General features: G+C 35.4%; 1 protein-coding gene across 1 annotated transcript in view; it reads left to right on the plus strand.

The window, feature by feature from the left end:
• The first annotated feature begins 1,230 nt into the window (after positions 1–1,230).
• The window catches only part of LOC109092086 (ral GTPase-activating protein subunit beta-like), a 38,964-nt gene continuing 22,155 nt past the window's right edge, over positions 1,231–18,039 (plus strand). Inside the window, exons 1-9 of the mRNA XM_042726684.1 lie at positions 1,231–1,389; positions 3,465–3,659; positions 5,887–6,089; positions 7,020–7,186; positions 8,168–8,354; positions 9,739–9,870; positions 9,960–10,138; positions 15,147–15,298; positions 17,135–17,342. Of these exons, the coding sequence (XP_042582618.1) occupies positions 3,495–3,659; positions 5,887–6,089; positions 7,020–7,186; positions 8,168–8,354; positions 9,739–9,870; positions 9,960–10,138; positions 15,147–15,298; positions 17,135–17,342 (1,393 nt within the window). The 5' untranslated portion in view covers positions 1,231–1,389; positions 3,465–3,494. The remainder of the gene's footprint in view (positions 1,390–3,464; positions 3,660–5,886; positions 6,090–7,019; positions 7,187–8,167; positions 8,355–9,738; positions 9,871–9,959; positions 10,139–15,146; positions 15,299–17,134; positions 17,343–18,039) is intronic.

The following is an 18,039-nucleotide window of genomic DNA, read 5'->3' on the forward strand; positions in this document are numbered from 1 at the left end:
TTATATTGTTCTCCCCGATAAATGTCAAACAAAATACTAAAGTTAGTTACAATAATAGTAGCTATAATAGACTAAGCCACAAATAAATAAAGATTCTAAAAGCATTTATTATGGTTTTACAGCAACAATTGCAGCTAGTAATAATTACATTTTGTCACAACTACAGTTGCCATGGTTACTGATTTAATTAAGCCATTTACTAAACAACTACTTTAAATAAATGATGCAGTTATTAAACTGATTATTGTGTTGCATATTCACAGATTGGCTTTAAAATAATGATTGCTTTGAATTGAGTATGAAAAGTCATTATAATTAACATTCCGCTAATTTGATTTGGTCAAAATGTGCTCTGACTGAAAGCTGAAATACAAATGGATGAATAGAAAAACACATTTGTGAAAATCACCAAAGGGCGCATTTGATCTTCTCCTACAAACGAGGGCGCTGTTTTCAACATATTCATTTTAGAGCACATTATTTTTTTACAGTCTATGTAATGAACAGATTAAGAATCAATTACAGCAAACAATCCAACACTGTGACCCTTTAGCAAAACATTTTACCCTCCACAACTGTACATCATTCAACACCTGCCCTAAATATATTTGCGTGTCTTTCTCCTCGATGCAGATCCATTTGATCAAATCGATTCGCTCGGATGCTTCGTTTTAAAGAACCGGTTCAATACAAACGAATCGCCGACTCGCAGAAATATAAAATAGAAATTTTCCAAATGAGATCCCAACAGATTTGATTATGAGTGGCATTTCACGAATAAAACTTATATAACGTTGCTCTTTTGTTGTTTTGATTGTTTATTTGCGCTCAAGTCCCTTTGGATAAAATAATTAAATGTAAAAGTAAAACGTTTTAAACAAGTTTTCTATCATTAAATGCCAAGATTTTAAACATGTATACATGTTATGCTAATTTAATCGAATTACTAGCATTTATTATACCATCTCATGAATATGCTAATATTAAATATAATTATATTCATCAAATTACCATGGTTATACTGTCTGACGTCGTCGTCGCTATTATACTATTATATGATACTGTTTGATATTAGCACTGTGATTGTGTTTATTTCTTAGCCTGAGAGACAATATTGTGACGTTGTTTATGTTTACAACATCAACATCACAGCACAGAGTCGAGTGATTTACAAACGCCGGCGAATCTGTGCGATTGAATCATTTGGGAGAGTCGGTTCAAACGAACGATTCGTTCACATCAGCCACCGCAGCCAGCCAAACCCCCGCCGCCCGTGCAGACGATGGAGAGGCGGGTCTGATCTCATCGGATCTAGCGACAAACATGCTGCTCGATCAAACCCGCGAAATCACCAGAAACACCGACTGATTGATATGTGAACCGAATCAGGTAACGCGGTTTATTCATAAGTCTGCGTTGCGTTTGTGTGTCCGGTTCGGTCAACTGTCACATGGGCCGCGTACCAAAACCTAGCGAGCTGCCTAAGTAGGCAGCACTATGTGGCGTTATAGTTTCATATCCAAGTGTGCTGCTTGCTTACAGCGTACTCTGAGGCAAAGGAGACACGGAAACATGTTAGCAGAGTCCGTTCAGCTTTGTCTTGAATCGAAGTGCGCTATCTAGTAAGCTAGCGTAGTAGATTTTGAGACACCGCCACAGTCCCGCAATGCGGCCTGCTACAGTGTATACAAAGCTTTTTAACACTAACTCTTTGATTTAAATGTTAATGACTTCGAAGAAATTGATGAGCAGCAGTGTCCGATGATTGACAGCTGTCATCTGTTCCGATGATTGACAGCTGTCATCCGTTTGTTTTGAAGCATTCGTGAGGTAAAAATCAACTGTCAAGCAAACGTCCGTTATCTGATTAATTCGCGCCAAAGCGTCAAAAACTACTACAGATATAAGATTTTTGCCTGGTTTATTCATACGCAGGGAAGGTAATCTTGTTTTTTGCTCGACTGTTTGAACGTTTAGCAATTAATTAGTGGTTTTAATTCCTGTCATCATTGGGAAGCAGTCTGTGTTAGCTTAGCTAGCTAGCTGCTAATAGACTGTAGCGTCTCGCCCTCTTGTATAAAATGAGTGTATAATTTGCATATAAATTGTCTGAGGGCGTAAAATGAATGTGTAAATATGAATGTGAACTTTTGTGTTAGGATTTAAGGCTTCATTGACTCGTATCCGATCGGTTAGCACAGAGGCTAACAAACACAGAGGCTACGGAAGTGGAATTGAAAACATCATCTGAATTTATCTGTTTATTTATCTGTTTATTTATCTGTTGGTGGTCGTACAATAAGAGACTGCATACGATATTTCTATAGTAACACATGCTCCGAGACAAAAAGTGCCATGGTAACATTATGGTATTCTTTGAATTAACGTTCATGAATTAACATCCATAATGTTTTTTAGACATGAACCATGCTATTCTTCTGTGTGTGTGTGTGTGTGTGTGTGTGTGTGTGTGTGTGATCATAGAAGTGTATAGTGTTTTTTATGTATGTAAATGAGTAGTTATTATATATGTAATTATACGTAATGCCCTCTATCTCTCTCTCTATTTATTTACTGTAAAAAAAAAATATATATATGTGTGTGTGTTGGGGGGGTAATAATAAATTATACACACATACTTGTAAGTTGTACATTTATTTATTTGGTATATAAATATAGATACAGTACATTTAAATTAAATATAATTTTTTTATGTGTGTGCACAACAGTACAAATTTTTAAGTAAACAATTAAAAAAATAAAAAAGACACAATTATTAAATATTTAAATATTTTATTTAAATTAAATATAAATAAAAAGTGTGTGTGCTAAATAAAATAAATTCCTAAATAAAAAAAAAATTGTATATAAATGTGTATGTATGTAGGGTTAAAGATACGTGGTTATATATATATATATATATATATATATATATATATATATATATGTATGTATTCATTAAATATGTATATACAGTACATAAAAGCATATTAATCGCAAGTAACGTGTCTACTTTAATGTTTCTTTTGTAAACGTTTGTAAAAATAAAATGTCAAAATATGGGGGAAGTAATGTAACAGATACATTTAATTTAACGTACTGTATGTAAACTGATTTATTCAAATATATGTGTGTTTTATTTTTATTTAAAGTATGGATATAGTTATTTACATTTTTGTGGGTGTCTTCTGTAAATCGTGGTAAAAATATATGACAAAATTATAATTTTTTTAAATAAACAGGACATGTTCTAATTGTTTGATGCTTGTGTGTGTTTGTGTGTGTGTGTGTTAGTGTGTGTGTGTGTGTGTGTGTGTGTGTGTGTGTGTGTGTGTGTGCGTGTGATCTGCCAAAGATTATTTAATATTATTTAGTGTACCGGCTGTGTTGTTAAATTATTCCTCACATCTGAAGTCTCAGCCTTCAAACCTGTGATTGTGCGTCTGGTTTGCGTCTCTCCTCAGACGCAGTCAGATCCAGCAGAAGTCGCGGTCATGTACTCTGAGTGGCGGTCTTTACACCTGGTGGTCCAGCATGATCAGGGCCACCTGAGCGTCTTACACACTTACCCTCCCGGCGTGGGGCGAGACGTGGCAAACGCTGTGGTGCGGCCCCTCGGAGGAGCGCCGTCTGAGTGCCTCCTCAAGACTGACAAGGAGGTAAGAAGTGTGTGTGTGTGTGTGTGTGTGTGTTTGATAACATCTCTCACATGTGAAGAGTCTTCAGGTCAAAGCCGAGGCTGTGCAGGAATTCAAGGTTGACTTACTGGGTGGCATGTTTGAATTAATTCAGACTGTTAACTGTTAACTTCTGCTGAGCTCAAGAGCAACATCCAGGGCCCTCATTTATCAAGTGTGTACACACAGATGGTTCATGTGGTTTATGGGGATTCTCCATAGGCGTAATGGTTTTTATTCTGTACAAACTGTATTTTCTATTGCCCTACACCAACCCTACACCTAACCTTAACCCTCACAGGAACATTTGTGCATTTTTGGATTTTCAAAAAAGCGTTTTGAATTACGGGGGCACTGAAAATGTCCTCATAAACCACCTCCTCATTGTAATACCAATTGTTGACAATGCAACTGTATTTTGCTTTATTTGTTTTATAAATGAAAATTTACACTATGTGCATCTATTATTTCATTTGAATTACTTTAGCCTGTTTTATCTTTATTTTAGTGCTGTCAAATGATTAATCGCATCCAAAATAAAAGTTTTTATTTACATAATATATGTATGTGTACTGTGCTTGTTTATTATGTATATATAAATACACACACATTCAGTATATATATTGAAAATATTTACATGTATATATATTTATATTATATATACATTTATTACATTTTTAAACATAACGTATTTTTCTTAAATATACATGCATGTGTTTGTATTTATATTTACATAATAAATATACACAGCACACACTCATATATTATGTAAACAAAAACTTTTATTTTGGATGTGATTAATCGTTTGAAAGCACTTCTTTATTTCCTAAATTTCTCATAAAAAAAATAAAATAAATAAATAAATATTTATATATATATAGAAGTTATTCTATACTTGTAGAAGTTATTTTATCAAGGTTTTTTTTTTTTTTAGCAAAACCGCGACTTCAAAACGTCTCTTTAAGTAATGATAACCACTGATCTTGTTTATTTATAAATCCAAAACTGCTTTTCCAAAAACCCGTTTCACTGATGGTGAATTAGCCTCTGGATTGGCCTACAAATTGACTTTATGAGCTCTATTTGATGTAAACTGTATAATGTTGCAGTTCCTAATAAAGTTAGATTTTATTAGGAAGTTAAAAGGTGCACTGTCGTTTCCTCAGTCGTTTATATTTGCATAATTTGGTTAGAAGCAAAACAAGCTGCTCGAGTTACGTCTTGATCTAAAATGAGACACATGCTGTGATAGTTACGTCTTGATCTAAAATGAGACACATGCTGTGATCTGTGAAAAAATTTGTTGTTTGTTTGTGTGTCTGGGTGGGTTTTAGTGCTGCTCAAAAACCTTCATTTGAAATATTGTGTTTGTGTGTGTGTGTGTGTGTGTGTGTGTGTGTGTGTGTGTGTGTGTCGTGCGTGCGTGCGTGTGCGTGTGTGTGTGTGTGTGTGTGTGTGTGTGTGTGTGTGTGTGTACTGGTATATTGTTTATGAGGATCAAATGTGTATAATGACATGGGTACTACAATGTAAACATGGTTTATGATTACACTTCCTGCGTCCTCATAAAACAAAAAGCTTAAAACAACATACAAAAGAATGTTTTATTGAAATTTAAAAATTGCCAGTAGTTTTCTGTAAGTGGTAGGTTTAAGTGTAGGCAGATATAAAGTACAGTTTGTACAGTATTAAAAAATTTACGCCTATAGAGTGTCCCCTTAAACCACAAATGCAAGTGTGTGTGTGTGTGTGTGTGTGTGTGTGTGTGTGTGTGCGTGTGTGTTGTGCGTGTGTGTGGTGTGCGTGTGCGTGTGTGCAGTGTGTGTGTGTGTGTGTGTGTGTGTGTGTGTGTGTGTTGCACTGACTTCCATTGCATCGGGTGTGTGGTTCCTGTAGGCTTCTGTGTACTGTGATAAGAGGAGAGGAAATCCTGTCCATTCCCTCTTTGGCCTCTGATTGTTTTTTTGTTTTGTTTTTTCGGACCTCTTTTCTGACCTCTGATCCAGCTCATGGCAACTGATGCTGTTTGAAAATATTTGCACAAAAATGCAGATCCATTGAATGCAGCACTGTTCTGTTTCCTGCTGACAGAAGCAGTGTGTTTCACTCACAAGCGTGCATGAGGGAGTCAAGCTCAAGGATTGGTGATCCATCTCAGACCGGTTTAGGTAGTCATCAGTCCATCTAATGCTGCGCTTGACCTCCTCAGGTGAAGTGGACCATGGAGGTGCTGTGTTACGGCCTGACGCTGCCGCTGGATGGAGACACAGTGAAGTTGTGTGTGGACGTCTACACTGACTGGATGATGGCCCTGGTGTCTCCAAGAGACTCTATACCACAGCCCATCATCAAAGAGCCCAACCTCTACGTCCAAACCATCCTCAAACACTTGCACAACCTTTTCCTGCCCAGGTGTGTTCGGCCTATGGTTTTAATTACCCATGATGCACTGTGCACCAAACTGTTCCACGACTGCACTGATGAACATGTACTGTACTGTACCTACAGTATTTTTTTTTTTTTTAGTATGGGAAACATTGCACAATATGCAACAATAATTTCAAACATAAGTTTGCTTCATTGATGTTGTAACATCTATTTCAATGAGTGGTGCCCACTTAATGTCTCATAAAATAAAAAATATTATTTTTTATGTTTTATGTAGTTTAATGTAAAAGTGTCTATTGCAGCTCAAACAATGATAGATAGATAGATAGATAGATAGATAGATAGATAGATAGATAGATAGATAGATAGATAGATTAAAAAATCTTGTTAAATGCTTGTGTTAAAGTATGTATTGAACATTTTCAAAATAAGAAAATGTACTTTTTCTTTGTACTGCTTTATGATAAATGTATATAAAATCTCATTTAAAAAAACAAAAACAAAAAATATTATTTTTCCCTATTAATGCAATTTGATGAAAGATTTTAATTTTATTTATAATGTGTTTCCTGCTTTAGGATAATAGTGCAGAAATGTGTAATGAAATTACATAAATGCTTCCTTTTCCACAATCAAAAATCCTGTTTTTTATATATATATATATATATATATATATATATATATATATATATATATATATTCACTATGAGTGTACTATTATACTATTAATATACTAATACCTGTTATATGTATTAGAAATCTTCTTAAAAGGATTAAACATTTAAGCTTTGTAATGATTATCTTTGATTAGTTTTGTGTTTTATTTTTTATATTTTAATTTTTGTTATATTTATTTATTTGTTTTGTTCTGATAAAATGGCTTTTCTGTCTAGTAAGTGTATCACTTCCCGTTCGTGCTTTCTGATTTTGAATATTCTTGCTTCTTTCTTTCAGACCAGAACACTTCAGCCTGGTGCACTTTAAATTGTGTCAGCAGGTGCTGTCTGCAGTGCAGAAGTTGGCACGTGACTCGTCCGGCATGGCCAGAGAGACCTGGGAGGTGCTGCTGCTCTTCCTGCTGCGCATCAATGACACGCTTCTGGCCCCGCCCACTGTGGGAGGTGCGTATGTCAACCGTGGACAAACACAGTGATGTTTCCCTTTAAAACAGAGGGAACTTCTGCATTTAACTAGACCTTACATTGACTGACAAATGAGAGAAGGTGCACACTTTGCATCTAAACAAACTGCATTTTGTGGGAAGTATGCAAATGAACCTCTTTTGATGTAATTGTGTTTCCTGTTTTAAGATAACGTGCAGAAATGTGTAAAATATTTTTTTAAATCAGCCATACATGAATATATTTATATGACATGTTGAAAGGTTGTTTTTAACTTTAACTAGCAAATAACTTTAAAAGAAATTCCATGTGGAGCAAGCCCCCTTACCTAGTTGCATCTCTGAATCATATTTTGACTTTGCAGCGCGATAATACATTAAGGAAGTATTTTAGCAAAAACAAGCTGCACATATGTGACCCTGGAGCACAAAAGCAGTCATAAGTAGCACAGATATATTTGTAGCAATAACCAACAATATATTGTATGGGTCAAAATTATCCATTTTTCTTTTATGTCAAAAATCATTAGGATATTAAATAAAGATCATGTTCCATGAAGATATTTTGTAAATTTCCTACTGTAAATATATCAAAACTTAATTTTTGATTAGTAATATGCATTGCTAAGACTTCATTTTAAACAACTTTAAAGTGATTTTCTCAATATTTAGATTTTTTTGCTCCCTCAGATTCCAGATTTTTCAATACTGAATAATGACTGATTTTTTTCTGTACGTTACCATGTTTTTTATGAAACTGATGGGAACTATTCAGCTTTCAGATGATGTATAAATCTCAGTTTGGAAAAATTGTCCCTTATGACTGGTTTTATGGTCTAGGGTTACATTTCTGCTTTTTTTTTTTAATGAAGTGCATTTTCTAGTCTATAAGTCCTGTCAAAATGAATGGTTGTGCTTCATGCTGAACGTGTAGACGGCAGACTGTCTGACAGGTATAGCTGGTTGTGTGTGTCTCCTGTAGGTGGAATAGCAGAGAAGCTGGCAGAGAAGTTGATCAGCGTGCTGTTTGAGGTTTGGTTCCTGGCCTGCACGCGCTGCTTCCCCACGCCGCCCTACTGGAAGACGGCCCGAGAGATGCTGGCCAACTGGAGACATCACCCTCCGGTGGTGGAGCAGTGGAGTAAAGTCATCGCTGCTCTCACTTCCAGGTTCTGTAGGCCTGCATCAGAGCTGCAGCTTTATAGTTTATTTAACCGGGACAATACAGAATATCATTTCTGCACAGTATTGAGCCGCTGATGCTTTAGGTCAAAGACAAATAAATACAATATAAATAAATGTTTAATATAGCATTAGAATGTGCCTTGTGTATTTTTTTTATTTTATTTTTCTGAGCAAAAAGTTTTTTTTACATGCACTAAAATGTTATTCAGTGTAACAATATTTAATATACCCAAAAAATCTTCTCAGGCATATTTATAACAAGAATCATTTTATGGCATTGAAAGACACTATTTAAAGATCCCAGTGCAGTCTTAAAAATCTAATTTTAAATCTTTACTAATCTTTGCCACGATTCTTTAAACAACTAGGTTTTAACCATTTGTCAACAAGACATTTTAATCATTTAAAATATAATGCAATTTAGTCCTTTATATATTTTAATAAGTGCAGGTCAGAATAAGTATGTTGTTTAAATTTTCCTTAAATATCTGTTATGCTGAATGACAATGAAACATTGTTTCTCCTGTATTTTGAAATTTAATTTTCAAATTAAAATTATTTGAAACATAAAGTAGACACTTTACGTGGATTTAATATGCTTTCTATGTATATAAAATCCTGTTTGTAAATTTAATTTGATGCAGACACCAGAATGGGTCTTATTTATATGCTCAGTCAGAACCATGGCAAAGTGTGAAAGACGCTTGTTTGTGACCCACAATCATTGTGCTTTCAGAAATGCAGGTTCAAATCCTGTACATTAAAGGCAACAAGCTCCAAAAAGAAAATAATTACATGTATAACAATTTAATCATACCAATTGAGATTGCACTATATGCACACAAAATTTATTAAAAATGTCCCAAAACTGAAATTGTTTTAAAATAATTGCTTGTTTCATTTGAAATATACCTACTTTGGCACATAGTTCACCCAAAAAAAAAAAATAAAATAAATAAATAAATAAATTAGAATAATTTATTCACCCTCATGTCGTTACAAACTCATGAGCCTTTGGTTAATATTTGAAACACAAATTGAGATATATGTAAAAAAAAAAGTACAAGTAACCAAAACTTAGAAGATCCAAAAAGGTGATAGAGTTGTACATTTTATCACCAGAGAGACTGAAACAGACCTTTTGACCACAAGATGTTGCCATGTAGTTGAATTCACATTTATGTTTATGCATTTGACAGATTTATTGAGAGTGGCTTATATTGCATTAAGATATGCATTTTATCAGGTCATGCATTCTCTTGATCTCGGCAATGCTAGCACCATGCTCTGCTGTTAGAGCTACAGGAATCAGATGTCGATGCTTTTGTTTGTTTGACCTTCATTTTATTTGTTTTGTTGTCCACACAGACTGCTGCGGTTCATGTACGGCCCGTCCTTCCCTCCGTTTAAAGTGCCAGAGGAAGACGCCAGCCTCATCCCCGCTGAGATGGACAACGACTGTGTGTCTCAGACGTGGTATCGATTTCTACACATGCTCAGGTCTGCAGGCGAGCGGACTTCATCTGCTTACTGTCCCAGTCCACTGAATCCATTCTGATCATGATTACTTGCCTATCTCTCTCCTTCAGTAACCCCGTGGACCTGAGCAATCCCGTCATAGTGAGTTCCACCCCAAAGTTTCAGGAGCAGTTGTTGGGGGGGAACAGCGTTCCTCACGAGGTCATTCAGCACCCGTGCCTCAAACAGCTGCCTCAGATCTTCTTCAGAGCGATGAGGGGCGTCAGCTGCCTCGTGGACGCTTTCCTCGGTAAGATCACATTACAAGGCTCTCTTATGAATTGCATTGGTTTATTAGATGCTACTGTGGTTGTATTACCGGGATATTCCATAAAGTAGCATATAAATACCATGGTAAATGAATTAATTTCTAACCGAGTCAATACTGAATCCATTTTTGGAATTATTATCCAAAGTAAACCTTTTTAAATGGCTGTTTCTTAGCATTTCGACTTGTTACTTACCATGGAAATAGTCAAGGAAGCTGGCATGATGTTAAAACAGCAATCAACCAGTAATCTCAGAAGTTGTTTTAGTGTCTGTGATGAGATTTTCCTGATCATTCTGTTTGAATCTCAGTCGCAGTGATGTGTGAACATTGCCTTTGACTGTTTTTATATTTCTAGGTGTTGCTGTTTGTAAGAAACTCGGGTGTCGTGAAACTCTGCCCTCTTCTGGTACTCACACAACTGCGCTGTTCTCGTATCATTATCACTTTTAGCCCACCGTGTGCATAATGTTGCTTGATTTAGGTTAATTTGATGAACTCCTACTCAACGTTATTCTATTTTTCGAAGTTCATCTGAAATTATTTCATTTACAAATATCACGTGGGATCGCTATGAATTTTATTTGTTACATAATATGCTTCTAGTCAAAAATTTGGAATAATTAATATATAAGAAGCAACACAACTATTTTCAACATTGATAATAATCTGAAATGTTTCTTGAGCAGCAAATCAGCATATTAGAATGATTTCTGAAGATCATGTGACACTGAAGACTGGAGTAATGATGCTGAAAATACAGCTGCACATCACAGAAATAAATTTTGTTTTAACAGAGATTCACATAGAAAACAGTTATTTTAAATTGTAAAAATATTTCACAATTTTAACTTTTTTTGATCAAATAAATACAGCCTCGGTGAGCAAAAAATCTACTTTCTAAAATCATTAAAGAATCATCTAATTGTTACATCAAAGCCAGTTTGTGTTCATAAAGTAGCTGCAATTTCAATGTGATGTGATATGTTTGACTCTTTAATTTTGAGCATCAGCACCATTTCGATGGAAAAAGGGTATCAAGTCAGTCTATAAACTACGATGTGGCTGTAACTTCATTCTGAAAGCAGAGCACAGTCTGGTTTATTGGATTTTTGGTTTGATTATAAGTTCAAGCACATTCAGGCATTTAGAATCAGAATTTAAACTGAATAGAAAATGTAATTTAATTTAAATGATTTCATTAATTTGTTCATGCAGACAGTATGTGAGACGCTTCTGTCTGCTGTTGAGTGCAGCAATTAATTCTTGTTTTTAACTCTTTCCCTGCCATTGACGAGTTATCTCGTCTTTTAGAAGACAATGCTTCCCCGCCATTGACAAGTTTTTACGGCTTTTCGTGTTTTCACTGTTATACACTCGGGGGCGCTATTACACATCTTCTGAACGAGTACAAAACCTCTGGAACAAAAACACATGTGAACAGGACGAAGTAATGAGCGATCTCTTATGTAAACAGATGCATATGATAAATAATGCGATCATCAGCAATAGACAGCATATAAATGAAAACTGCATAATGTTACGAAGTAAAATGTTGATCCAGGAAGTGGTGTATGTCTGTGCAAGCTTTGGAGGTGTTTACTGGATTTATGCTTTGATAATTGTACTGAATATTATCCAGATGTAGTTTTTGATAAAAATGTGATTTTCTCACTTTTTTGCTCAAAATTATACATTTTTATGAAACTTACCTATGTATAAGTGTTGATAAAAAAAAGAATGCTTTAAGCTAGAATAAAACTGATTAAAAGTAGAGGCTTTGATCTTTATTTTGGTGTATTGCATATTCAAATATTCATACAGCAAAATATACTGTAGGCCGTCAAATTTGAGTGAAAATCACCAAAATCGCTGGCGGTGGATGCCAACTATTCAAAAATGCTGACAGGGAAAGAGTTAAGTGAATATTTAGTCAAAATTTGACTGTCACATCTCGGTTTAGTTAGTTAGGGTTAGTGATAGTTTTTAATCATAACTGCACATGCTCAGTGGTTTGTTCACATGTTGTGTCCATATAAATTTCTAACATTTCTTCAGAGGTCTTGTTTTATGTTTCCTCAGGGGTCACAGTGTCTAGGAGCAATATTCAAGACAGACTTCCCTCTATAGGTACACTAAACCTGTCCAAACCCAATCAGTTAGTAACTAACAGTGATCTTAACTACCCAACACACTGATTCTGGAGGAGAACTCGCACATCCTGATTAGGGACAGAAATAAAAATCATTTCCTAGTTGGAGTTATTAAAATTATGTTCATAATGTATGTTGTGATTCTTCCTTTTTGAGGTTCCTGTGTAATCCCATTTTTTTCCCCAGGTGTTGCTGTCTCTCGGAACAATTTTCGAGACAGACTCCCATCTTATGGTATTTGATAATGCGCCACTGACTAATCAAAAGGGAGTTTGATGAGGATTGTAGATTTTGCAAGGTGTTTGGTTCATACACAAGCACTTTTAGATCAGAAATTCATGTGTGTTGTGGAAATCAAGTAACTATTGTTAATTACCTTGTTAATTGCCTTGTTTTTGCTCCCATACAAGAGTAAATCATTGCCCGGAATGAATGTGAACATACTTACTGGTTGGCACCCAGTCTGCCTCTGTTCCAGCTGTCCTTTGTTTAGAAACAAAATCTAACTGGTATTTAAATGGCATTTTGATTTAAAGACCTCATGAAATTAAAATGTGACATTTAGTTTCTGTCTGTAGCTTTGAGATCATTTAATTCTAGATTATGCCACAAATTAATTTAATTAATTAAAAAATAAATTAACTGTCATTTTTATTTTTTGTTTTTAATTTAATTAATTTATTTATAATTTATAATTTTTTCTTTAAGTCATTTTAGGAGGCATAAAAGTGTCTCCTAAATGATTAAATGTAAAATGTTAAAATCTTTCTTTACAAAAACAAAAATAGAAATAATTTTTTCTTTAAGTCATTTTACAAAAAAAAGTTAATACATAATATGTGTGTATACTGTGTATATTTATTATTTATATATAAATAAAAACACATACAGTATATATCCTGAAAATAATTCTATGTATATATTTATATTCATATAATTGATATTATATAAAAAAAATTTAAATGTATAAACTTAACATATTTTTCTTTAATATATACTTGCATGTGTGTGTATTCATATGTACATAATAAATATACACAGTACACACACATATATTATGTAAACAAAAACTTTTATTTTGGATGTGATTGATCGCGATTAATCACTTGAGAGCGTCTATATATATATTTATTTTGGATGTGATTGATCGCGATTAATCACTTGAGACATTTTTTTTTTTACAAATTTATTTTTTTGTCGTCCGTCCTTTCCCCCTGCATTATCAATATCATCTGTAAATTACAGATCATCAGTGTGCACTTTATTTCTCAGCCGTCTAGGAAGTGGATGTAATTTATTAAATTTGAGTCATAATCAGTCAGTGTGATTTTGACATAAGCTAAAGGCTATTGGGTATTTGAAAACAAGTGACCAGGCCTTCATGTTTCTTTAATATGGGGTCTTTGATATCCCATCTGTGAGGTGGAGGGATACATGATGAAATGGCTCTAAAATATCAGCTTTCCACTTACAAGCAACAATCAATAAACTCTTTTGGTTTAAATGTCTGTAGAGCTTTCTGGAGGATGCTAAGAGGGAGATCGGTTTCCTTTGCCGGCCAATCAGTATGTCCACAGAGGTTTTAGGCAAATAGTCAAATTTGAATGCAGGGGTTTCCAGCATTTACTGCCAATCAGCAGCTGTGCTGGGATGCTGTATGGTCTTTGTCTCTAGTGGTTGCATTTCATTGCATCTCTGGAAAGTTTTGAAATGCTTCGAATGGGTTTCCCTCGCGTTATAAGCAAAACTCAATCATGAACTCAAAACGAGTCTTAATATTAAACAGTTGTTGGTTTATTGTACTGTTGTCTAGTACTTTATTATCATTCAACTGTGCAGTGTCCTTGAGTGTTTTGATAGACACCTTTAAATAAAATGCATTATTATTATTATTATTTGCTAATTCATTAATTAATTAATAAGTATTAAAAAGGATTAGAATTAGGATGCAACATTGTTTGTAACCTTGTCTGCCTTTTCATTAAGTATCGTTTGCAAAGGAAAAATCTAATTATATAACATTATTGTTCATTTTAGTAAAAAATGTTCTCAATCTGTAACTTCAAGAAGAAATTACTGAAATGAAGGCTCATAATGCGAGGGACATCTGTGTTTGCATTCAAGATTTTTGTGTGGATTAAAGGAATAATTCACCCGATAATGAAAATCATTTACTCACCATCTTGATGATTCAAACCCATGTGACATACTTTTTTCAGTGGAGCACAAAAGGAGATATTTAGCAGAATGTTTATGCTGCTCTTTTACATACTATACATTTTTTTATTAATTTTTGAAGTGAAAACGTGATGGTGTTCCACAGAAAGAAAGTCATACAGGTTTTGAACAACATGAGGGAGTGTAAATGATGAATAATCCATTTAAAGTTGGTGAATCTTGCACTACTGACCCAATCAGTACTCACCATGAAGCATCATGGATATACATGTTCATTTTACAAAGTGTTTTATGCAACGAAGGGTTCAGAATATCTTTTCTACAGCCTGTATCAAGATTTGCAGTTTTGTTTAGTGATTGTGTTTCTCAGAGCTGAATTGTTAGGCCTTGCTGATGATGCTGAAATGGCAAAATCCAAGAAGCATCTGACGTTTGGTTGTCTGATGTCGCAATATCTGAAAAGCCTCTTTCATTTTGCATTTTCTCATATTTTAGGGCTGAAATGGATCTGCTGAGATATTGTCCTGCAATTAAATAAAAGTTAGGCATGTTGGCAGGTGCTTTATGGCTGAATATGAGTCCAATTGTGATCTCTGATGTGTCATTGGTTTTAATTCTATGGTTTTCTTGCTTCTCCACCTGTTTGATTTGTCTCTCAGGTATTTCCCGCCCCCGGTCAGACAGTGCTCCGCCCACACCTGTCAATCGGCTCAGTATGCCGACGCCCTCAACGACAACCAACACTACTCCCCCTCATAACCGCAGGCACCGCACCACCGCTGTTGTCAAGACAGCCAGCAAAACCTCAACGGTACGACAATAAAAAACAGAAAATTATGTGCCAAGGCTTGGCTTGACGGTAAAAAGTACAGAATTGCTAATAATCTTGTGGAGCTTTGCCGCTTGGTGGCGTTATAAGAGGGGAAAAAACTGTAAAATGTATGTCTACATGTCTACAAAATGTCTATAACTACGCAACCGTTTGTCGGATCGACATGAAAATTGGTGTGCAGTGTCTTTGTCCAAAGTACCACAAGTATTTATAAGGACATTTGTGTCTCTCAAAAAACATGGCTGGTATTGGCCATTGAATTTTGATCACCTATTAGAAAAGGTCAACGGAGGTCGATTGGAATGAAACTTGGTGGGCCTGTTTGATTGGCAGTCCTGTTTGTCTGTGGGAAATTTGGGTGTGTTAGGAATTTGGGAGGAATAGTCAAATGTATACAATATTCATATCATATGATCGATCTCCTTATTCCAAACAACTTTGCCTCTGGAAACGCTGCTGTCAATCAAATCTGCATTTGTTAAATGATTGAGAAGTTGTAAAAAACCTACTTTTGCGAACTATTCCTTGGTTTAAGGAAAAAAAACACTGCTGTACAATTAAGGTCAATAAATATCAAAAAAATGTTGAACTTTACCCTTTAGGTAGCTATAACAGTGTTCTTGTGGCTCAGTGGTAGAGCATTGCGTTAGCAGCGCAAAAGGTTGTGGGTTCAATTCCCAGGGAACACACACTGATAAAAATATGTATAGCCTGAATGCACTGTAAGTCGCTTTGGATAAAAGCATCTGCTAAATGCATAAAATGTAAATGTAATGTAAAATGTTTAGAAAAGGGGTGTGTCCAAATTTACCCAAAAGCTTGTAAATCCTAAGCACATGTGACATGATTCTAAACATGCATGCAAAGTTTCACAGAGATCGGACCATAGGTGGCGCTATGACAGTTAAAATGGCTTCAAAAACCTTATATTTCTATGGTAAATGACCTCAAATCGCAAAAAATTTTCATTTAATCAAGATCTTCATATTGTATGACTGATCTCATTCTGAACAACTTTGCATGTAGGACCACTGCTGTCGATGAAATTGCTCTTTATTTGACATTATTTATTTCCGACCTTCTCCAATCCGAGCATAGGTGGTGCTACAACAGTCATAAATGTTAAAAATTCATTATATTTCTGTGGTAAATTACATGGATGTGCCAAAAAATGCTTTTTTCAATCATTGATTTAGGTGGTTACAGGCTTGCTAAATAATACATTATATCTTTTTTCATATGTGACCTGGAGCACAAAAGCAGTCATAAGTAGCACAGGTATATTTGTAACAATAGCCAACAATACATTGTATGTGTCAGAATTATACATTTTTCTTTTATGCCAAAAATCATTAGGATATTAAGTAAAGATCATGTTCCTTGAAGATATTTATTACATTTCCTACCGTAAATATATCAAAACTTAATTTTTGATTAGTAATATGCATTGCTAAGAACTTAATTTGAACAACTTTAAAGATGATTTTCTCAATATTTTGATTTTTTTTTGCATCCTCAGATTCCAGATTTTCAAATATTGTCCTCCTAACAAACCATACATCAATGGAAAGCACATTTATTCAGCTTTCGGATGACATATAAGTCTCAATTTCAGACAAATTGATCATTACGACGGTTTTGTGGTCCAGGCTCACATATGTGCTTAAATGCCTTAAAGCTTTTGAACCCCGATAATCCCTGCTTGCAGCTGTATTTTTGTTTATTATCCTGTTTCAATCAAAAATGCTTCACATTAATTCACATTATTCATTGTTGACTTCTACAAACCTGTGTAATTTACTCTCCACTCCACAGAGTGGTCAGACCAAAGTGTCGCAACAGCCGTCATCCACTTCCCCGCTCTCCAGCCCAAACCAGACGAGCTCCGAGCCGCGGCCGCTTCCGGCCCCGACCCGGCCGAAGGTCAACAGCGTGCTCAATCTGTTTGGCCAGTGGCTGTTTGACGCTGCGCTGGTCCACTGTAAACTCCACTCCGGCCTGAGCAGAGACAGCAGCATGACCGGTAAGACCGTGATAAGTGTTAGAATCAACACTACGGTCACCCTGTTTTCATTTGTTTTTCATTTCTCTACTTATTTTACCTGGTGAGGATGTTTTTATTTCCTTTTTTTTTTTTATAAAATATTCCTACCTGCAAGATTGTACCACATTCAGTGTCCGTCTCCAGTGTGGTTACACTAGTGTAGATGCTGTGAAAAAAATCAATCAGAATTTTGAGGTCTTTCAGACCTTAGAGAGGAGTTTTTAGGTCTTTCAGTGTTTGTATAGGTTTTGTTTTATGTATTTTAATATTTGTACATGAACATCCTGACCTGCAACAAAAAAAAAAAAACAAAAAAAAAAAACCGGGGGGGGGTTTCCCCCCTTTTTTTTTGGGTGGGGGGGGGGGAACCCAAGGGGGGGGGGGGGGGGGGGTGGGGGGGGGGGGGGGGGGGGGGGGGGGGGGGGGGGGGGGGGGGGGCATCGGCAAAAAAAAATGGGGTTGGGGGGCGTGCGGGGGGTGCGGGGCTGCCCCGGGTCGGCGGTTTTTTTTTTAAAAAAAAAAAAATTTTCCGCCCCCCTCGGAAAAAACGGCGGGCAAAACAAACCCGGAAGTTTTTTTTTTTTTTATGCCGGGAAAACCGGGAAACCCCAAGTGGATCATTGTAATTTTTATTAATTTAAAAAAAAAAAACAAAAAAAAAATTAAAACCCCCCAA

Source organism: Cyprinus carpio, chromosome B6 (assembly GCF_018340385.1).
Source record: "Cyprinus carpio isolate SPL01 chromosome B6, ASM1834038v1, whole genome shotgun sequence".
NCBI classification, from domain to species: Eukaryota; Metazoa; Chordata; class Actinopteri; order Cypriniformes; family Cyprinidae; genus Cyprinus; species Cyprinus carpio.